At 39.9% G+C, this 24,313-nt stretch overlaps 1 protein-coding gene across 5 annotated transcripts in view; it reads right to left on the bottom strand.

The window, feature by feature from the left end:
* AOPEP (aminopeptidase O (putative)) overlaps positions 1-24,313 on the bottom strand; it is a 306,549-nt gene that overhangs the window by 263,919 nt on the left and 18,317 nt on the right. For all 5 annotated transcript variants that reach the window (XM_069476298.1, XM_069476299.1, XM_069476301.1 and 2 more), the window contains exons 3-4: positions 12,454-12,607; positions 2,829-3,074 (exon numbers count right to left, since the gene is read on the bottom strand). In XM_069476298.1, coding sequence (XP_069332399.1) covers positions 2,829-3,074; positions 12,454-12,607 — 400 coding nt within the window. The remainder of the gene's footprint in view (positions 1-2,828; positions 3,075-12,453; positions 12,608-24,313) is intronic.

Here is a 24,313-nt window from a genome sequence, read left to right as displayed (position 1 = left end):
AAAGCATCTCTCCCCTAGAATAGTAATTCAGAAAAGGCCTGGCAGTGGATGAGGGGTCAATAATTCATGGGCTCCTGTTATATTAAAAGGTGACAAAAATCACAAAGTACAGTACTGATAAATGTTCTAGTTACTGCTATGTTTGAAAAGCATTCCAAATCCTAAAACACTGTGTATTTACCATCTTATAAACTGATTTGTCATTACCATATATTCAAGTTGTACAAATGTATTTTTTTCCACTTTATCAAAATTACAGAAGCAGGCTCAAAAACAGAATCAGAGAAAAGAGTTTTAAGCTTACCCATACAAACTATGATATGTAATATTTAAAATACAGTGAAATCATTATGGATATTATCCAGAATTTTAAGAATCTCTTTAACATGGTTAGTAATAATTCTATTTTAATTCATGTGGGAATGTTTAATGCCATTTGCCAGAAAAGAATACTGAAATGGTATAAATGGTATTCATTATAATTAAGGCCTAATCACTAAAGAAGTCCAGAGGTATAGAATTTATGATCTTGCATACATGTTTATAAAATATAGACTCGGGAAAGAGCCATTTAATTTACCAAGAAATCCTCTGATCTCTCAGCATATTATAATTAACAGGACCAATGGCAAATTTCAGGGTGGAGGTCTTTTTGGATGGCTCCTTCTAGCCTTGGGGTTTCTCTATTCCCGTTTAAGGTACAGAGTTGCCTTACAAGACTGTCGCTTTTGTTCCAGCTTTGCTTTACAGAACCTCATGCAAAGCCTCGACCATAAATAAAGCAGCAGGGCCCTAGCAGCCAGCTGAGTCATAAACCCCACTCAGCTGCATGTGGCTCAAGGTGTTGGGATCCCGATAGAGTCAAGCCAAGCAAGTGGAATCAATTTAAGTCAAAGCCTGGAAAAACAGAGAGCTCCCCCTTGCCCACCCCAGCTGGCAGTGGAAGACACCACAATCCCCCTTCCACAGCTCAAATACAGAGGATGGTAACGAAGCCCAGGAAAACATCTAGACCTGGGCAGACTTCATTTCCACAGTTTAAAAAGCACAAAAAAAAATGATATTTGACAACCAACCACAAATTCTTAAATGTACGGTTCTCCTGTTTTTAAGCATAAAAGCAGTCTTGTTGCTGCTAAGTTATTATCACCATCACATTTTTTGACATTTGTGCCCAGTACCACTTGGCCTTAGGGTACTTAGGCTTATTATTTTAAAAATACAGAGTTAAGCATGTTTAAATCACTTTAAATATCTCAAAAAGCAGCAAACACACAGCCTACCTGCTTGGGCATGCAAACTTGAAAAGAGAAGCTTTTTAGGATGGCCCGCAGGTCAACAAATTCTGGTTTTAGCAGACTGATGTCAGGAAGGAGCTATAGAAAATAAGGTCCTGTGTATGAAAAATACTCTGCCTTTGGTTCCCTCAGGCCAGAACTCGGAAATGTTAGCAAACATGCCCTAAAAAACTGCAACTCTCATAAAGCGCCAAAAACTCCCAAATAAATATGGCCCCTCAAAACTGTGTACAAATGAGAAACATTTAATCAACAATCCTTTCTTCACCAATAATTCTGCTTAAATTAAGTCCAGCAGACTCTTCAAAGGGACCAAAGAAACCCCCTTGTTAAGACAAATTCTATATATAGACATTCAAGACAATTACATGATGCACGTAACCAAATATATATAATTATCCTAGTTTCTACATTCCCATTATCTTTATAAATATAGGATAAAAATCAGTCTAAATGACTTTCTCAGACCTCCTCAAGGATTAAGGCGAGTCAGCCAGCTTTTTAAAAGTATATGTATGTAGTAAAGATCAAAAGCAAATGTTCTGGTCAGTTCTTTTCTACTCATGGGTTTTACTAAGAATGTGTGCAGTTTTCAGGGAAAACACCACAAATGACAGCTGCTCAAAAGCATGGAAATTAATTGGCAGCAGGAATTTCCTTGACTAATAGGGGAAAACTTGAAGTCACATGTTTTGATGAGCTTATTTTTCCCATCCTTAGTCAAGCATATTCACTGTTAATGATTAAGATTTTCAAATAGAAATATAACCAAGTAAAATCTTGAGTACATTCCCTGTCTTTTCTCAGTGGAACACAACTACCCATTACTAAGTGAACAATGGCATTAATGAATGGATTTTAGCTGTAAATAATATATAGGGGAGAGGTTCAACTTGCAGGTTTTGATTTTTGGTAGGAAACAAACCAAGACACAATAAGAATAATGCATTTGCTGTATTAAAAAACAGTGGTAAGACAAGTGACTCCCCCAGCCCCCGCAGAAAGCTATCTGCTTTGAGCTGGTTTTCTAGCAGTGGGGATAGATTTACACTGATGCATCCACGGTCTCTCACTCTCAAGTCGTTGCCCTTGTGACCAGTAGTGAGAATGGATAAGACAGCTGGTCAGGATTAGGTGAGCAGCCTGTGGCCTTGGGACCAAGTCATGTTACTGTGCCCAGAGCCTGATGCCATGACCTTGGGCTCATCAGCATTATGCTCTCATCACCCAAGCTGACAGCCACTGATCAGCCGTGATCCAACGTATACCACTCTATTCCCAATCCCAGAAACAAGGTAAGCTTTTTATTTTCAGGGAAGTCTGAATTGAGCCCATGATACCCAAAGGCTCATGCATGATGAAGTATATGTGAAAACTGTCTCTTTAAGGCAGCAATGAATGTCCAAGCATGAGCAACCATAGCCTTTCCATTCTAATCAAATGACAGCTCTGACAGAGCTCAAGGAAAGCAAGAAATAGTCAAAGAATTTCCAAAGCATGTACCCCAAGTGCCACAGTGGAACAACATACCTGGCCATCCCCAGACTTGGAAAGTTGGCAGGGACGATGAGTACATCCAGCCGGGAGAACGGGTGTGTTCCCAGCACGGAATGTGCTGCTGAGAGGCAAGGCGGAATCAGCCGCAGAAGGGTCTCTTGGCAGGCACTCTTGAGGCACATCGGGGCAAAGACCCGATGAGGAATAATCTCCTGGGTGGTGGCAGAATCATTCTGGAAGCGGCAGGGGTATTCCATGTGACCACAAATGCCAGTGTACCTGGGGAACACCACACAATAAATAGATGCACTTAATGGTAAACCATGTTTATTCTTCTTGCTGTGGAGGTGAGGAACTCTTGCAGATGTGGACAACTTTAGGAGACAGTGGTTCAGACAGGCTCACAAGCAAAGACTGTTCATTTGAATTCTTGGCTTGAATGGTTCTGTGCAGCAATGAAAAATTACAAGTCAAAATATTTATTGATGTGCTTGAATCAATGGAGTAGCTTCAATCCAAGCTAAACGAAAGTAGTAAAATCTTGTCTTACAATAAAATGGGGGGGAAACCCCTAAAACTCAAAACAATAAAACAACCTCGCACCAAAATAAAAACAATTTCTGCCCTCAATAATGTACTTTCAAGTATCATCAGAGAAAAAAATCTTCTCCAAATACGGGACAATTCATAACTCAGAAGGGAAGAGATGGTGCACCCAAATCCAAGATCCCATTCTGGAATTTCCTAGAATAACAGACTTGGACTGAGCTACAACAATGAACCAAAAGACACTTGCACGTTCAAACTTTTCAAAAGAACACAAACCATTCTACTGAAAAGTAATTTAGGCATTCTTTACAAAGTGCATCAAAAGTTGTTGTTAAGGAACGCAGAGGCACTTTTGATACAATATTTTCCCCAATCCACTTTCCGTGCAAATTTAACCCAGTCAACCTTTTAAGGAAGCAGATTAGAGCCCAGCCTGCACCATCTGACCACTGCCAATTATTCCATCAAAGGCGGAGCTAAAGGAAAATTCCTAGAACCTGACTCACAGGCCTCAAGAGAACTTATCCATCCAAAGAAACCTACATCAAAGAGAACTTTATTTTTTCACCTTGTTAACACATCATTTATTCCAACACAATGGAAAAATCTCTCTAAATTTAAATTATAATTCTAACTAGAGGTGCTTGTTTTCAGTGAATACTGAAAAATCTTGAAATGTTGGCATGTCCCAATATGGGCAGACTGCAAAAATAATTCCTCTCCAAATTTATGAAGTCACTTTCACCTATGCAAGGCCAGTGCTCAGGGGATCCACATGGCTATGTAAATAAGCCTCACCCTCTCCCATCACGGTGCATGGAACGTAGCTTCCAGTACCGAGAAGATTTCGTCATAGTTGAGGGTAACAAAATAGAGATCGAAATAGAAAATATGGAGATTCATAAAAACTTCTGCCAGGATAAGGTGTTGGAAGAATATAATTATGGACATTGAACTCTGGCCATTGTCCCTGGATTGATAACCTTGCTCTGTGGAGACAGTGAGTAAACATTTAACTAAAAAGGCTGCAACATCCACCTAATGACAAGTACTGTGCTGGGAATCAATTCAATCAAAGGTCTCACAAAGTCAAAAAGGCCATTTATTAAATTAACCATGATGATACCTTTTTCGAATGTATTTACACAGGTATGCAATGCACTTGCTAGTTTAATCTCATATTCTCTCTATTGAAAAGCTTTCAGAGCATGTCAAATAATGGAGAAACTGGAGGTGTGTAGGCATCTTCTAGACAGAGTTGGGGCATATGTTTAAATTCTATCTACCAGAGCACAATATTGCAAAGAGGTAGTCCATTGGCTTCCCTAGAAACACACCATGGGGAAAGATTATTTCTTACAGCCAAAAACCCTAAGGTTACAGAATAAATTGAGGTAGGCAAAGATACACCCAAAAAGCCAATTTGTTAAAGGAAGAAGGTGAGGTAGATTCTGTGTCAACACAAATGATATTAGCTCAGGTGATGGAGATGATTTCAGTTGTATAAATTAGAATCGTTTTTCGTAATGAAAGGCTGGGAGATAATGCAGGATTTTAAGGCAATCAAACTATGGCCAAAGGAAACCAGGATGGCTCCCAATAAAAATGGAAATGGAAATGGCATCAGGGAAGCCACTTGCGGGTTCCCACATGGGGATCAGGAAACGTGGGCTTCAACAGCTGTTCTCAGACTGGCTAACTGTGACCCGTGGTGAGCAAGTCAGTAGCTGGGGCCTCTTTTTCCTCATCTCTAATGTGGTCCTACAAAAGTGACGGCCAGAGGAAGGAGGGAATTGATAGGAAAAGGGTATGAGGGAACTTACTGGAGAGATGGAATGTTCTCTATCTGATTTAGGGTGCATACAATCATCAAAAACTCTTCAGGCTGAACACTTAAGATCTGCACATTTTGTTGTATGTTAATTATACTTTGATTAAAAATAAATAAAAAAACCTAATTATACTTTGATTAAAAATAAATAAAAAAACCTAAAAATAAATAAAAAATAAAAGAAACCTAGGTTTCTAGGATGCCTTCTGTCACCATAATTCTACGATAATTCATGACATGAGCCCCCTTCATACAGCAGCCTTGTTTCTGAAGAGGTAAGGGAATATTGTACTTTTGCAAAGCCATGAATAGTCTTCCACAGACCCAGCATCAATTCAAAGATGCTTTATCTTCCACTCAAGGCAACTTTTCATTTTCATGTACTTTATAACTCTTCAGACAACCTCTTTGCTCACCAAGTCTCCTCCTCTTTAGAATGAACAACCTCAATGCCTTTTCTTCTTTGTAGTGTCCATTTTCCATGCCTTTAATCATTTTTGCTGAGTTCCTCTGGACTTTATCCAAGTTTCTGTGCCATACTTAAACTGTATGGCCCCAACAAAGGCCTCAAGAGATTGAATAAACATAATACAAAGATTTCCCTGTAGCTGGAGAAGGTTATATTGCAGCAAAATAAAATTAATAAACTTTTGACAGTTTATCTGAGTGCCTTATAATTAATGTATTTACTAAAATGCTCACCCAGAGTGGGCTGGAGCACGTGTGAAACTGGAGCTGGAAGATGGAATGTTCTTCCTATAATTTCGCCCATGTGAACAGTGATCAAAAGTTCAGTGACCAACACTTTGGCCAAATTTCTGGAACCCAGATGAACATGAGGCAAATGAAAACTTGTGGCATATAAGGCCCCTATAAAAGTTAGATTTACATAAATTGGGCTGGTGGTCTTAGGAAGATTTGAAGGAGAAAGGGGGCTGGGAAGGCAAAAGGGACCAGATGTGAATGTAACGGAAAATACTACTGCGACTGGCACTTCAGAGCACCTTTGCTGGCAAACTTCGCAGGGAGTCAGAGCTTTAATGGATAAAATACAAAGCCACTTTGTGATGACTAAAGATAGCATACGTGAAGCACGCAGCCAGGCAGGATTAAGCAAATGTAAGCTATTATTTTATCAGCAGTACATTCTTGATGGACAAGCACAGTGATAAATGAAGGGAAAACTTAGTCATAGTCTATCAGACATGGAAGGGAGAGTGGGAGGAACCCATTCCCCAGGCCTCAAGTTTCCATCAAAGGACATACTGCCCTGGAGTGGCACCCTTGACCTCTCTCCCCAGCTCACCTGATTGGCTTGGTCACTCTGGGCTTTCCCTTTTTGAAGGGGGACTTTGGAGCCTCCTCTGTGCCCTGTGTTAGGCAACCTATGCATCTGTGTTGTGGAGGCTGGTAGCAGTCCAGCTGGGTTGGTACCTGGGTGGGTAAATTTGTCTAATTTAGAAAGCCCACTGAGAGCATGCACCTAAGCAGTTCCTCAGGCCAGTTCTGTCGATAACAAAACCTCTACTTTTATCTCCTCTGTCTATTCCTCAATAGGCTCTGAACTCAGGAGGACTAGACAGGAGGAGCAGTATTTACCTCTCCGCCTAAATCTCAACAGGAATTTTAGACATCTTGTCTTCCCAGAATCCTCATTTGATTTGGCCGTATCCTCCTTTCAGAATAATGGATGTGAGAAAACTGAGAAGCCATTTCAGTTGCTTCAGGGCAGGAAATAGAGAGCACACAGGATGTGTGCTGCAGGCTGCAGCCCATTCCCCCACCCTGCATCTCTTGGGAATATGGCGAGAAGGGCAAAATAACAAATGCCTGTCTTTGCCTTCCCCGAGCCTTCCTAAGGCACGCATTTTTCAACTGCACAGCTCCTCTAACAACCAATTAACCCTGAGGCTTTAGATGAAGAGCAAAGTACTTCTTCACCCTGAAAAATCTGAGAACCCAGGATAAAGTCTTCATTCTATAAATAAGGAAAATGTGGCTTTGCCCAAGGAGCCATATCCAACCAGTAAGGATGGCACCTTCAGGCCTCAAAGTCAGTGATCTCAACTTCTGTTTTCTGTTACAACACAACAACTCCAGTCAACAACAGTAGCTCAATCGTGGCAGTGACTCTCCAGATAGGAAGGTAGATTAGACTCCAGGTGAGGCACAGATGTTATATATGGTTTTTTAAGTCTCCAGGTAAGATTCTGAAACAGGCTGGGCAAGGTAACTCACGACTGTAATCCCAGCAATTTGGGAGGCCGAGGTGGGAGGATTGCCTGAGGCCAGGAGTTTGAGACCAGCTTGGCCAACATAATGAGACCCCACCTCTACAATAAAAGTTTTTAAAAAATTAGCCAGGCGTGGTGGCATGTACTTGTAGTCCCAGCTACTGAGGAGGCTGAGGCAGGAGGACCGCTTGAGCCCAGGAGTTTGAGGTTGCTGTGAGCTATGATCGTACCACTGTACCCAAGCCTGGGTGACAGAGCAGGACCTCTTTCTAAAAAAAAAATTCTGAATCAACTCTCTAGGGAGTCAGGCCTGGATGTGAATATGAACAAATGAACAAGTTACTCTCTGAGATTCAGTATACTTACCTGTAAAATGGGAATAATAATCTATCCAATCTATTTTATAGGCTTATCCTCAGGACTAAATGAGATGATGTTTAGATCAAGACTTTCCCTGACTTCCAACAACCAATGGCTTCTGTACCAATTCAGGATAGGCTCGGATATGCTGCAGTAAAAAACAACCCCAACGTTTCAGTGACTTGACACAAAAAAGTTTATTTCTCACTCATACCAGGTCTACTGTGGATCCGAGTGACTCTGAGAGCACCTGTCCTGCTCACTCAGAAATTCCAGCTCTCTGAAATTAGAAAACGAAGCCTCCTCTGTGACACCAGTGCAGGTGAAGAGAGCACTAAAGGGTCTCACATGCAATGAAATGTTCCCACATGAAGAAGCCTATGTCACTCCTGCCCATGATTCTCTTCTTCCCTCGAGAGTACATAAGCAAAATCTGATAAGCAATCTAGAAATTCTATATAGCTCAGGGAAGATAGTCCAAAATAGGTGAATTACTGAAAAATAAGTGGAAATTACCTCCCTTCTGCCAAAAAAAAGCAAAATGCAGGCAATAAGATGTGCCTGTTAGAAAAGAGAGCACATGGCTTATCTCTAAAAGATACCAACCACCACAGTCACCGTGGTAAGAGTAAAAGCAGCATGGCAAAATAAAACCAACACAGAAAGAATCTGCATTAAGATAGTATCTTGGGCCAGGCACGGTGGCTCACACCTGTAATCCTAGCACTCTGGGAGGCCAAGGCAGGCAGATTGTTTGAGCTTAGGAGTTCGAGACCAGCCTGAGCAAGAGCGAGACCCCGCCTCTACTAAAAATATTAAGAAATTATATGGACAGCTAAAAATATATATAGAAAAATTAGCCAGGCATGGTGGCACAGCTACTCGGGAGGCTGAGGCAGGAGGATCGCTTGAGCCCAGGAGTTTAAGGTTGCTGTGAGCTAGGCTGACGCCATGGCACTCTAGCCTGGGCAACAGAGTGAGACTCTGACTCAAAAAAAGAAAAAGAAAAAGATAGTAAGTTGGCTGGTTTTCAAAAATGAACTAATCATCTGTACCATTACTCCGGGCTTTCCCCACCAAAAGGTACTGACTTAGTGACTTTCTGTAAATAGTAAAAATGATTTAATTGAGCTGGGTATAAAAGTACTAGAAATGAAGCATAATGCACACTTCTGTGCTTCTGTGCACTCCCTTTCTCTCTCTTTTGGCACTCAGAGCTTAAAAGAGTTGAACATCTGGGTAGGCTGCAACTGAATATCCATCCAATAGCCTATACCAGGCGTGAGGAACCTGTGGCCTTAAGGCCACATGTGGCCTTCTAGGTTTTTAAGTGCTGCCTTTTGACTCATTCCAAATTTTACAGAACATCTAAAAATGTATTTTTATTAATACATTTTTATTCATCTTTTATATTTGTATTTTATTTTTAAAATGAACATATTTAAAATACCAAAGAATAAAATACACTTCAACAAAATAATCCTCCCAGATTGACCGGCACAATTAGAACATTAGTAAGCCATAGGGCTAAACTGAAGGCTGCTATGCTCATGATTTAGTTCTAACTTTCCTGGTCTGACTGGTGCACTACCACAGGAGGCTGGCTGGAGAAAATTTATGGGGGTCAAGTATGCCAGTCCGTTATCAGCTTTTGACAACAGTGCACTGTGTTTCTGTTCGAGGTAGAATTTGCAACTTGCACAGCTTGACAATATTTTTTAATTCTGTCTGCTTAACAGCCCATCATGTCAAAGAAGATCAAGAGAATGCTGAAGGAAGAAACATTTTTTAATAAGGATTGGGAATTGCAATATTATCTTGTTTCTGCTAAACATAAGATGATTTGCTTGCTTTGCGATACTGCAGTATCGACATTAAAGAAATTCAATGCTCATCAGCATTATAACACTCATAAGGACCATAAATATTTTAAATTAGATGGAGAGACACAAAAGGTTGTACTGCAGAAATTAAAACATGAAAAGCAAAGAAAATTCTTTCAAGCAGCAATAAGACCTGGAAATAATGCCACTGAAGCAATTTATAAAGTAGTTTATATACTCGAGAAAAAAAAGGGAAGCCATTCAGTGATGTAGAAATTGTGAAAGAATGCATTGTCAAAGCTGTAGGATGCTTAGATCCCGACAACATTTCAAAGTACAAACAACTGCCTCTTTCAAAGGGAACCATAACTGATTGGCAGCATGAATTAGACTTCAACTTAACAGAACAACTTCATGCAATATTTCAAAAAGAAGATATATATTATTTAATTGCTTTGGATGAATCAACTGACACTATTGACTGAACAGGTTTTATACTTCTTTTGGGTTATAACAGATGATTTTCTTTGCTATGAAGAGTTACTCGCTTTGGGCACTCTTGTGAACAGAACACAGGGAATAGATTCTTCAACTACTGTCAAGACAAATGTTGTAAAGCTGGACTTAATTTGGTAAATTTAGTGAGTGTATGTACAGGTGGGGCACCTTCCATGACAGGAAAACATGAAGGGTTTATTGCATAGATAAAAAATGTATTAACGGATCCAGATGCTCTCATTTCTTTTCATTGTATCTTACATCATCAAAATCTCTGTGCTAAAGCTACTATTTTAAGTGACACTTTTCAACAAGTTATAAGTATTATTAATTATATTCATGCAAATGCAGCATGGCATGGTCAGTACTGTAACATTCTGAAGTTGAGGCTGTAATCTTAGCACTCTGGGAGGCCGAGGTGGGAGGATTGCTTGAGCTCAGGAGTTCAAGACCAGCCTGAGCAAGAGGGAGACCGTGTTTCTACTAAAAAATAGAAAGAAATTTGGCTGGGCAACTAAAAATATAAAAAAAAAAAAAATAGCCGGGCATAGTGGTGCATGCCTGTAGTTACAGCTACTTCGGAGGCTAAGGCAGGAAGATCGCTTGAGCCCAGGAATCTGAGGTTGCTGTGAGCTAAGCTGATGCCACGGCACTCTACCGGGCAACAGAGCAAGAAACTGTCTCAAAAAAAAAAAACCCATGCTGATGTTGAATGATGAGGTATTTAGTGTGAATTTTCCATATCATTCTAAAGTGCATTGGCTATCGCAAGGACAGGTGTTAGCCAAAATTTTATCTCTGTGAGAACAGATAGTTAGATTTTACGAAGAACAGAATCAGAAATGTGAATTATTGAAAGAAGATTTCTATAGGAATGCAGCATTTCTGTGCGATACCATGTCATATCAAAACGACTTGAATATTTCTTTGCAAGGTAAAACTAAGTCTATTATGTGATATGTGGCAAAAAATCCAAGCATTTCAAAAAAAGCTATCTTTTTTCAAAATACTTCTTCTTCAGAAAGAAATTTCAGATGAACATTTTCCCCAGTTAGTAAAGGTCACTGATGAGCAGGATGATATATGCAAACCATTTGAACAATATGCCTCTGCTATAGACCTATTAACTGGAGAATACAATGAAAGGGTCACTGACTTTGAGAATCATGACATCACATTCAAATTAGCATATTAGCCTCACCTAGTTGATATCACTAAGGCACCTAAAGAACTACAGATGGAATTGACTGAGCTCACAGTAGATGCCATTTTAAAGTCATTGTTTGATACTAAAAAAAGTCCAATTGAAATATGGAAAAATGTAGTAGAATACCTGAACCTTCAGCAACATGCCCGAAAAATGCTTTCTTGCTTTTCAACCACTTATTGCTGCAAATCTACGTTCTCCTACCTCACCCAAATCAAGACGCCCTTCAGGTCACAAATGACTGACACCCATCTAGAGGATCAACTGAAACTGCAGACCTCCATGCTGCAACCAAATATTCGTATGCTTTCCAACAAAACGCAGACACAACAAAGTCATTAAAACGTTAGTTAACTTTAAAATTAACAAGTAGTTTTCATTTTTTGAAATTATGAAGTACATAGTAGTTAAATTTTTATAAAATAATGTACATTTTTAAGTATATTTAATTGAAGTTTCCTGAATGCGGCCTTATTTGATTACAGCTAAATTAATGCGGCCTTCTAACGTGAAAAGGTTCTCCCTCACCTGGCCTATACTAATTTTTAAAAACCTCAAACTGATTTTCTCTGGTTCATACTGAAAAGAAATAAAAGAAAAGAAATCACTACTGATGTTAAGAAAGCCCTGACCCAGCAGGATTCCCTTAATCCAATAGTCTTGTGACAGTTTTCTTATGTCCTGTGTCCCAAAGCGGCTACTAGCACCACTGAGGGAGGATGTCCCTACACTGCTAACAGTAGTCACTAGAACTAAAACAGCAGAGTGGCCGACAAGTAATACATCAGACAAGCAACTTCTTTTTAATGAAGTTATGTTTTTAGCTACATGAGCACTGAAAACCAAAGTTAAAAGTTGTAGGAGGAGAGAAAGTGTTGAATCTGAGGATTCTGTTAATTTAACCAAATACATATAAATATTTCGCCTGATTTTACAGGATTTCACACACTTATTTTCTTCTCTTTCTGCATAAATAATATGCCCACATTTCTATCTCTCAACTCTCCTTCCTTCCTAGTAGGGCTTTTCCTGCTTTGATTACTCCTATTTTGGTTTAGTTTCTCAGCAGGGATGACTCACATTCCCAGTGCTAGGAAGAAACGCATCATACTGCTCTCTGAAGTATTTGTTTTTCAGCAAGTTCCCAAACACAAACCTGAAGTCAGCCTCGGAAGGTGGCAAGGGTCTCTCTGCTGCCAAAGCATTTGATGAGCACGTCTCCAGCCTCATTTCTGTCCAGCATCCCACTGCAATCGTGAAGGTGGAGGCCGGCATGGGCATAGTTACATAGTAATGCCAGCTAGCGTACCCTACAAACAGAAAGAGAGAGAAAAACTTTAGTGAGGTCAGTATATAGTTCCGGACCTTATTCTGTATTTCTTCTCCTGAGGCACTTAAAGAGCTTGTGTGATAAGCTGGTGAGCACCAACTATTGAGGGTGGGTCACGTTAACTGAAGGGGCATTATTCCAGGATTCAGGGAAAGCATAAGAGGGATGATGGTTTCAAGGCAGCCAAGGAGGTTTGGGTCTCTTCCAGGGATCAGTTTGAAGCCCTTCAAGTGAGGCTATAAATAAAGGGTGGTGGTTGAGGTGGTCACTCACAGCTGCAAACACAGAAGGGCACAGGCTGTATGCTCCTATAGAGATAAGAATGTATCTTACTATCTTTATTGCCTAGCACAGTATTTGGCATTAAAAAAGATGCTCGACTTAACCTCTGTTGAATGAACGAATGACAAAGGAATGGTCACTTCTGTGCTGTAACTACTTTGTCTAATTTTAATTCAAGTCAATCTAAAATGGACACAGTAGAAAATACATGAGGCCAGGGAAGGCAGACAGCTAGGTTTTAGTACCAACTCAGAAACTAATTAGCTGAGGAAGTTCAGCTCTGACCCTCCCCCCCCACCCCACCCCCACCCCGTCATTTTTATCTGTTTAGCTGGTCCTGCACTCCTCTTTGAGCAGATGGAAACCAGGTGTAAAGGTTCACTGGAGCCACAGGCTCTCAACTGGTTTGTCACAGGGATGGGATTACACATGGGGCTCCCCCCCCCAACCCGGGTGAGTGTGTACTCTCTGCTTAGTCCAAACTTTGGAGAAGGCTTTTTATCAACGGAAGAAATGATTTATAACTTATAACACTATACTTCCCCCATTTTTAAGATGGGAAAATAATTTGAGTGTTTCTGAAATCTGAATGTGTCATACAATCTGATTTAATATAGTATCTTTTTCTGAGCACGTGCTATAAATTGATGGTATGTCTTAAGGGGAATTGATATCATCTTATATCAAGGGACACATTTCTCCACTCTTCATGTTCCCATGGGGAGGAACTTCTATTAGAGTAACACCTTTTTTTTTTTGGTCCCTTTACAAACTCCTTTGTAGGAGCTATTTTTCTCTTTCTTACTTTAAATTTTAGAAGGTTAAACACCCATAAAGTGACCTGTGGTTGTCAAATTTGGTCAGTGAGTGGATAAGATGTCAAATTCAGGGTCAAAATATTAATATGTCCACACTGGCCAGCAGATCTAACATGACATTTTTCAAAGTGCTTTACCAGTAAAAATCAATAATAGAGGTTAGATTTTGCTCTCCATATCCTTGGCTCCTTTGTCTATCTCTCTACTAATTCTGAACTCAGGAAGGTAGGAGAGCAAAAAATAAATGATTTCTGGTGAAATTCAAGTTTGGAAGTCATTAGAGGAGATACTTGAAGGAGACATACAGAAGGGCATGCTCGGAACCGCTGGAAACCCACAACAGAGGCAGCCATTCTCTAAGTTTGCTTAGAAGTTTCATCCTGCTTTTGGAACCAAAACGGCCATTCTTGAGATCCCTCTCTTTGTAGCTGACTAAGACGTTGAAGGCATGCTCCTCTTTAAAGAGACAATCAAATCCAGTGATGCTGGAGCCAATCCAGTGAGTGCTTCTACTGGGCTTGAAGCAAAACCACAGCCTTACGGGAATCACTGCTCTGATCCCAAGCCAGTAAGAAGCGGGTAGGGACAGTCACAGGACTCTCGATGAAAGCATGACATGGATCTGGCATGACAAGTTATTCCATGCCCACCTCCCTAATTTTTCCACTTTCCCATAACTACTTCATTCCCTGCAATCTGATGCCTCCTGTGACTGGTCCATGAAATACGCCAGTTTGTACTGGACAACATGATGAGAGCTGGAGCAGGTGGGAGGGAGGGTGGAGATGGAAGGAGAGGAGAGAGGTTGTGGGTGAGGAACTAAATCTTTGAAAGGCCTTGGTTTAAAAAAAAAAAAAAAAACAACTCAAATAACCAAATTTTCTTACTCAAAGGGCTATGATCTGTCATTGTTTCTCTGAAATACATTTTAGAGCATTTACCATGGATCATTAGATTTTCCTCCTTAAAAACGTAGACCTTTGGGGGTTCAGTAAATAAGCAGCAATGATAAGGCTTTCAGATAAAAATGGGAGTTTGAATGAATCAGGGCACCTCTACTTCTTCCCAAAACTCCACTAAAGGACAGCAAAAGGATTTTTTTTAAAGGCATAAACCAACAAGAACAGGAAGAATAAAATAAGAATCAACAGCGACAAAATAGTATCGGAAGCTAGAATGCAGATGGAAGAGTGGCAAATGATGCAGCACAACTAAATTAGCAGTTGGGAAAGATAAGACCCACCTCATTTTATCCCCTAGAAAAGGCTCTGAGGTAGAGGCAGTGCTGAACTAAGCAGGCCTGGTTGAATGTCTAAGAAGGGTTCAGATCCACGACTGCCTCCTCCACTATGCATACCTGGGCCCACCCTACCCCCTGCATTCCAGCTAATAACTGGAGGTTTATTTTCTAGAGAGTCAGAGAGGGCCTCTGGACTAGGAGGTAGGGATGGGGGAAGGAATGGCACAGTTGAAGGCAAATGAAGGGATTAGATGAACATATGCACAGAGGGATGCTGAGATCACCAGCCATTTTCTCTTATTTGGTTCCCAGAAAGCTGGCAGCCAGGCTTTCACCCTCCTCCCAGGAGACAGAAGGAAGCAGACCAGCCAACAGAAGATGCTTAAGGACCTTGGAGGTTTTCTGTGATCAGCCTATGGTGAAGCTCATGGTTGATAAGCCTTCTGTATGCACTCAGAGCTTCCAAATCAGTATTTTAGCCCCTACTCCTAAATGCATGCAGACAAACCAAGGACCTCTGGGCATTTTTAGAAAGCCTCTAATGCAAAACCAGGAGACCAAAATAAACAGAAACAAGCAACTTGGAGGGTAGTAATCACACAAGAAGAAAAAAACTTCAAAAAACATAAAACATACAAATGAAGAGAATTAAAAAAATTCATTGTAGCCCTGAAACAAGTACAGTATAGTTTAAAAAAAAGAGAGAGAGAATTCATAAGTAAGGAAAATTAAAAACATGAGCGAAAAAAGAAAAACTCAATAAAAGGGATATGATGAAATATAAAGCTGAAGAAATTTCCCAGAAAAATAGAGCATTAGGAAAAAAAAAAAAAAGACAAAAAGATGATGAAAAATAGAATTGCAATTCAGGAGGTTCAAGGTCCAAGCAAAAGATAGAAACTCCAGAAAAAGATAACAAAGAAAACAGAAGGGAGGAAGTCATCAGTCAAAAAATTAAAGAAAACTGCCCTAAACTGAAAGGAGCATGAGTTTTCAGATTGAAGGACACAAAATACCCAGGACACTGGATACAAATTGACCTAGTAAACTAATCAATCAATTAAAGTAATCTTAACAGAAAAAGAACAATATTTTTGGTTCTGAGATACTACTAAAATGATAAAAATATAACTCAGAAGGAAGAAAAAATTTAGAGAGAAAAAGTAGGCACCACCCTGTTAAGAAATCCTTTTAAGAATAAAACACTATGCACAACAGCTTGTCTCCCTACCTCATGTACTGAATTTTTGACCTGAGCTTTTGCTGCCTGTTTAGTTCTTTTTTCTTTTTTTTTTTTTTGAGACAGAGTCTCACTCTGTTGTCCTGGCTAGAGTGAGTCCCATGGCGCCAGCTTAGCTCACAGCAACCGCAAACTCCTGGGCTCAAGCGATCATTCTGCCTCAGCCTCCCAAGTAGCTGGGGACTACAGGCATGTGCCACCATGCCCGGCTAATTTTTTCTCTATATATTTTAGTTGGCCAGATAATTTCTTTCTATTTTTAGTAGAGACGGGGTCTCGCTCTTGCTCAGGCTGGTCTCGAACTCCTGAGCTCAAACGATCCACCCGCCTTGGCCTCCCAGAGTGCTAGGATTACAGGTGTGAGCCACCGTGCCCGGCCTGTTTGTTTCTTCTACCATCCATCTAGACCATGGGCAAGATGAGACTTGTGGAAACAGCAGGAACTGAAGCTACTTCCAAGAGAAAACACTGCTAATGGAGTAAGAGGTACTTGTTAGATCCCTACACAAGGTCACCCATTATCCACAGAGTGCCTAATGACATCATGTCCGAGCACCTTTATCAGAATGTCGGTACCCTCTAGGTGATGTAGGCAGGACACTATAAGCCACAAAGGGATATGGCAGGGCAGAGAAATGGAGATTAGCAATAAAAAAGTCAGAGCCTTAAATGACCCAGAGTTTGGGAGTGAGATGGTAGCAGTGATAACAAAACCTGAATTGAGTCCAACAAAAATATTTTAGAACTGTCATTGTTTCCTTGCAGCCTTCCCTGAAGTTAAATAATGGAAAGAAAATGATTTTTTTGGAAATGTATTGAAAATATCACCCAAACCCATATTTTAAATGCTCACGGTGATTTCCTCCTATACAGCCCACAGGATTTTTATTTTCTTAGATTCCTAAAGTTCCCCTACTTAGTGAAGATCATTCAAAATAAACTGTTTCATATTTCAAGCTTTTAAAAGCAAAAAAGTTTCTTGGCTACCAAGTGACAGTCAAATAGGGGCAGATCAACTGGCTGGGCCAAACAGGAACCAGCCAGGAACCCAATTCCCAAAGACGCTGATCAAATTCTTCTCAGAAGCTTCTCACTAGTGTCTGGCCCTGGGCTTCCTGCCCTGATCCTGGGTGAATGCTGGAGCCAGCGCTGAGATCGCTGAACACTTCCAGTGCTCTGAGGAAAGTTTTTATTCATTGTTATGAGGACATTTCTAGTATCCTCATTTAGTAGAAAAGTCTCTTTTGAGTTGACTGTTCATGGATTATACCAATGAGCCCAATCTTGCATAAAGACTGCCCACTGCCACAGGGAACACCCGACCTCATCTTCAAATCAGCCTGCAAAAACTGCAAATACCAAGGTGGAAACACTGCCTCCAGAAAGCAAAGCATACATTCCCAAGACAAAGAGAAATAATTTCTAGGTTGGCCATTGTTTGGGACAAGCCAACCTTGCAAAGAGAACCGATGAGAGTTTATTTCTCTTGGGGATGTCCATTGATTGAGGTCCAGCTCTGGAATCTGACAGCTAGGGTTCAATTCCCTGTTCCACATTTACTACTTTGGGCACATTATTTAATCTCTCTATGCATCAACTTCCTCTTGTATAACAATGGAATAATCGTCATATCTACCTCATAGGATTTTGTGAGGGTTAAATTAGATACTATATATAGTGATATATATAGTGATCAACTAGACATACTAACTGGCATATAGTAAGTGTTTAAGAAATGTTAACTGCTGTCTTTGTCATCATTGCGGTTGTTGTCATCGTCATCATCTGTAAGCTCTCATCTTTACAGCTGCCTCCCCCTGTTCAGGCTGACTTTATGAAGGCAGAGGCGAAGAATGTTGAAGGTATGGCTGCCACATGTGCGCCGAAACCCGTGACCTGATGAGGCCCACATATGGGGTTTAAGGTTGAATAGCATTAAAACGCAGTATACACAAAGCAATCCATTTAAAGGCGAATGACAGCCTAAAGGGGGCATCCTGTATGACTTCATATAGAATGGACCATTTGGAGACTATTTAAATGGTGTTTACTTTAAATGAGCCATCTTCCACGAAACAGACAGTGAATGCCTTCATTTTCCTTTTGATTCAATCTACTTGTACTAGACTCCGTCAATACACCAGCTGCAAAACAAAGAGAACATGCTGTACTTGAATTAACCGAGTTTTTCCTCTGCAGGGGCCTGAAGCCCATCACTCCACTGGATGATTTCACAGCCAGGCCAGGATTCATCAGCAAGTTACAGAGAGCGGGGTGGTAGGAAGGGGCCCAGAGGAAACATCGCTCCCTAATGATGCAAGCTGCAAGCGTGAGCAGCCACCCAGCTTGCCCTCCCTTCTGGACACATTCTGTAAAGCTGGACTTCTGACCTCAGAAAGAGATCAGAGTTCCTTAACACCCCTATACCACTTTCTCAAATTGGACCGTATTTGGGAGAGAAAACCCTCATACATCAATTGTCTCACTAGTAAAACAGATGTATCATATGAGATATTGTTCTTTTAATCACAGCAGCAGCAGCTACAAGATCCAAATAGACATTTTCATCTCCAAAACAGGAATGAAATTTTCCTTATAGATGACTGTGTTTTTTGTAGGTATAAGAGGATCTGAAATGGGTCAATTTTCAAATCACAAGAGGTGGTTTTTAAAATTTAGTTTTGGAAATAAATACCATGAAGGATACAAGATTATAGCTAGATAGGGGGAACAAGTTCTAGTGTTCTCTACTACTGTAGTACGACTATAGTTAACAATATATTATATAGTTTCAAATAGCTGTAAGGAGGATACTGAATGTTCCCAACACAAAGAAATGGTATATGCTTAAGATGATGGATATGCTAATTACCCTGATCTGATCACTATATGTATCAAAACATCACTATGTACTCCATGAATATGTGCAATTATTACTCAAAAAAGAAATTTTTTTTCTTATTTTTCCCCCACCCCCCTCAAAAAAGAAATTAAAAAAAGTTTCATAACTAAAGAATGTTAAAACAATTAATTATTCTTCTCACTGACTACTCTTAAAACTTTCCTATGAATAGTTATGAAGATTCTATCTTCCACAAAAGGAAGAGTAATTATCAGTGAAGAGGGAAAAAGAAAGAACACGATGGAGTAGTCAGTTTATGGGGAAAGAGAGAACTTTTTACCCTAAACCTGTGAAAAACTTTGCCAATTACTTGAGAAAATCAATTTCATAAAAGAAAAAAATTTTAAGAGAGAAAAATCAAGATACTGTAATTATTTTTACACATAGGTCATGCCCACTAATAGTAAATTAAATACAAAATTTATGGAAAGTCAATGTCCTATTCTTAGGAGAGTCTTGGATAAACCTACTCCACAAAATTCAAAGGCACAGCCACAACCACACACACATAATCACTCTGCTTCTGCAGAGGCAGCTTGTTTATCTTTGCAAAGTTAAGCATCTCATAGAACTTCTTGTATTTAAAGAGTTACTGTTTTCACTGAAAATTAAAACAGCCACTTAAATTCTTCCTATTAAAAGCATCCATTTTACCTTTTCAACCCCTCCACTATTGGGTAGACAAAGAGTTGAAGCATTCAGAAACATCAAATTGATACATGCTCGTGCTCAACATATAATATTTCTTTCCTCAATTCTTCTACAGCCCCTGCTTCTTGCCTACCTCAAAATTGTTTCTTTCTTTAGCCACAATTCCTTATTTCAGAGCTTCTTGTCCAAACTATTCCATATGTTGCTATTATTTTGGAACAACTTTGTATCACTAATTAAAGATGCTTGACAATATGTATAGGAATATGTATGTATAGGAATATGTGCATTTATAAGTTTATGTAGGTATACTATATATTACATATTTTTAAAATATATATTATATATACATGTGTGCAATAAACACATACATAAAAAGGAGGGAAAGCTCCCCGTTTTGGCTGCTCTTGGCCTCCTTCTCCAGAGCTTGGGTCTTCAGCAAACCCCAGCTTTCTTTCTGTCCCTACTTTTTTGATGCCGAGTCTACACAATCTGGTTTTCTAAGCTACTGCCACTCTCTTGAATACCCATAGCGTGACTGTCTTTCCTTAGTTCTTCTCCGCTGTTGCTCAAGGGTTGTAACTGGCATCAGAACAAAGGAGACAGTAAGACGCCCTGGGCTGGTAGGCACTGGCACTGCCTGACCAGGGCGATGTGCCAGGTCAGGCCACCGCTTTGCAAGCACTGATGCCACCCGCCAAGGCTTCGGGTTTCCTTCCCTGCAACATGGTACCGCCTCGGGCACAGCAGACCCAGGAGAGAATGACCTTCAAGATCATTCTTGCGAACTAGGTAAAAGAGCGCCACCTACTGAACACAAGCGCCTCCAGAGGTTTTGAGATTTTCCTTGTTGGCTAATGGAATACCTATTGCACCAGGCTTGTTATTCCAAGTCTCACCAGCCATTCTGACCTATGATACAGATGACCTAGTGCCCCTTAAACTTAAGTGCAAAATGGATCAGTTAACTGGACACCAACTCATACTGCTCCAGATGGTCACAGGGTAAACGTTAGTACCTTATTCACATGGGAACATTCATGAATGTCAAGTCCAAGACAAACATCCACAGCAAGAACTGGTATTTACAGTCCTGCCAGAATCATTGTTGTCCAAAAGAAACCATGATGACTTTCACATATGTCGTGTACGGTAAGTGCAGTGCTGGGAGGGTAAGCAAGAGCTAGTCAACAACAAATCACAAAACAAAAGAATTAACTGACAAAGAGTTAGAAACTACTGACTCACCAGCACCTTTCTAATGGGAAAAAAAATGAATATATTTATTCTACACTCCTACCCCTTAAAAACACATGAATATAAATGTACTAGCCCAGAATTAAGTTTTCCCAGTTTTAGAAACAAAGAGCTTTCTCTACTTTGCATTCTCTCTTTGTGGGGAAAACACTTAATCATAACCATTCCTAAATGCCTTTTAATTTACCATTTCCTTATACGTAATTCCTGGTTACATACTGTGGGAGTTGTCTAAATAGTATTGCTCATTTTGAGCCATCAAGAGGGAAGAAAAGTTGGCTTTCAATTACACACAGGAGGGTCTGGTCTCAAATCTTGGCTTTTTCCTGGAATTTCCCACACAAAGTCAGGATAAAGAGAATGTCAGAAAGCTGGTCTATTGGGCAGACCAGAGAGTAGCATTTTGCCCAGAATGAAGTAATGTCTACAATCTTTCATTTATACAGAAAAATGAAATCAGATCCTATGCAAGGGCACATGTAGTTTTTAACACCTTTCACTTGTTCATATGCTTTTTCGCCTTCATTTGGAAGGAGCTTAAATTAGGCATTCTCCTTCATTTACTTGAGGCTTCCCACAAGAAAGCAGAAGCAGAGTATTTTATTCTTCTAGGAAGTAGGAATATGCTAAATTATACTCCATGAAAATAAAACAGAACCAAACAAAAAAATTGCCAGAGGAAAATAATAATGTACTAAACCACCTTTTTTTCTTTAAAATTTTATTGAGGCTAGAGAAAAGGTATAAACTCCAATCCACAGCATAACTGAAAGAAATGACCCCAAATTCAATTTTGTCTTTTGACAAAATGTTTCTTCCATGAACATATTACTTCTGTCTGATTACAAAGAACACATTTATCCAACAAATGAATACTGAGCCCTTATTATATACATGGCACTGTATTAGGCCTTGGGTCTCCATGCTCAATAGCATCGTTACATTTTGGCAAGGAATACAGGCCAATAATAACACACACATCTCTGTCTGCCCAAATGGGATTATGCTGAGGAAGTTGAATAAATAATAAAGGGAGTTAAATAAGTTATTCTAAATCTATGGCCTTGACTGAGCTAGCCTTCTTGAGAAAAGAATAATGACCACTCAGCTAATAAAATTCTGACAATGAGCTTCACCCTACAGTCCAAACCATTAGCCTTCTTTTTAAAAACAGTTAGGAGGAATGATTTCCCTTATGAAGCAAGGGCTCAGAGGTCTGTCTTCTGATTTCCATACTCTGCCCAAGGGCTGCTGTCATTTCTGTAGCTGTTATCTGCTCACAGGTGCTTTGCTTCTTTGGGGAAATCAGCTGGTGCCTGGCAAATGTGCTAATCAGGCTGATGTGTCACTGTGATGGAAACTGTGACTTGCTGGGTCGGGTTTTGCCGCTCATGTTTTCAAGGATAGCTCATCGTTTTAAAGGGCATTGTGCACACACAGTGAAGGTCCTATGAGACCAATCTACCAATCTAGAAAACATGACTTAGAAAGGAAATAGTATCATCATGTATCCACACATTCTTTTTCTCTAAGGAGTGCAGATACGTTTGTAGAAATTACTCCATCCTCAGAACAGCCATTTTGGTCCTGGCAGAGCTTTATTAGTACTATTTCCTGGTTGTCCGCTGATAAATCCCAGCTGTAGGCTATAGGAGAAATTGCGGTATTAGGTGTAGAGTTCTTTTTCCTTGTCTAACTCAATCCTCTCTCAGTTTCAACTGGTAAAATCTGTTCTGTGATATCATATAAGGTGTAAGTGGTATGAATATAAGCAAATTCTAATAAACATCTACTGTATTATAACTACGCCCTAAACTGGAATTCTCAAAAAAAGGTCCACAGATATATTCCTGGAAGTATAAAAGTTTTCCATGAAAAATTTAAAGTTAACTCTTCTTTTAATGTTTTGATGATAATCTTCAAATAGATAAAAGACAACAGACAGAGATGGTAGAGCTTAGCAAACTTTTTTCTTTAAAAGGCCAGGTAGCAAATATTGTAGGCTCTGTGAGCTTTCATTGCAAATACTCAACTCTGCTGCTGTAGCATGAAAGCAGCCATGGACATTGATCATGATCCAATAAAACTTTACTTACAAAAACAGGCAGTGGGCTACATTTCACTAGTGGGCTCTGGTTTGCTAACTCCTAAAATCATCCAGGTATCACTAAGTATTACCACATGATTTCAGAGTTCACATCTGAATCAGTGTGTGGGCTTGCACAGGGACATGCGAGACTGCTCTAATTATTGAGTGATAATGAGAAAAGAACAGAAGGATGATGCTTTTGGCTGAGTAAAAGTCAAATGACATCACAGCATGGTATGCAAGCAAAAGTTTTACAGCAGATAGAAGACAAGTGGTGGAGATAATCACATGGCTCAGGGTAGAACAGGTGTTTACTCTCAAAAGAAACCGCATGGAGCCATCAGCACCACATTCGTATAGTGAGGGGCAATTTAATTTCAGCAAAATATTAACCTTTACATTAAATTTAAGTTGTTAATTTGAATTTTATTGATGTACTAGTTTGGTCTGTGTTTAATGTATAATTTTATTTTGGATTTATAAATGTGTAACAGTTATAAACATAGTTCATCTCTAGTCTCAGGCCTATAGTTTTTAAAATACCATTCTAATATAAATAATTTCAGTCACTCCTGGTCAACTGTGAGATTTTTTTCCCCCTGCTAAAAAGAAAAATAATGCTCAAGTTTGAGAAACACTACCAAACACAAGGCTCTACTGTGGGGCCAAACCATGAATGAGAAAATATGTAGGCTTCGTGAGCTTAGCGTAGGGAGAGCCACATCTTAGGAGGTGTAGTTATCACAAGCAAACTGTTACAGCCAGAAGAGGGAGCTGGAGGAGCCCAGGTATTAGTGCCCGGTTGAGACTGCAGTGTTTCACGTGCTCAATCAACACAGCACATCAGGGAACCAAATAAAGAGGGTAGAAAAAGATCCTATGTGAGTCTAGCAGAACCTGACTAGACAATTGCCAACAAGACACCAGAGCCTGGATAAAGGAGCTAACTAACCTTTCATCTGTTGAACTCAAAGGGGGAATCGGTCAGCACACAAGCGGACAGTGAATGGAACTGAGGGAAATCCACACACTTTTTCCTGTCTATTGGTACACATCAGACAGGAAAGCCATGAGCACCGTGGGGAAAAAAACCCAACAGAATAAAGGTAAAAGACAACATTCTAAGGACTCAAAGGGAGAACAAGTATTGGAAATCAATTTACCACAGAAACCAAAACCAGTTTAGGAAATGGACATTGTCATTATG

This window comes from Eulemur rufifrons, chromosome 7 (genome assembly GCF_041146395.1).
Source record: "Eulemur rufifrons isolate Redbay chromosome 7, OSU_ERuf_1, whole genome shotgun sequence".
Taxonomy (NCBI): domain Eukaryota; kingdom Metazoa; phylum Chordata; class Mammalia; order Primates; family Lemuridae; genus Eulemur; species Eulemur rufifrons.
This window is presented reverse-complemented; position numbering and strand designations above follow the sequence as displayed.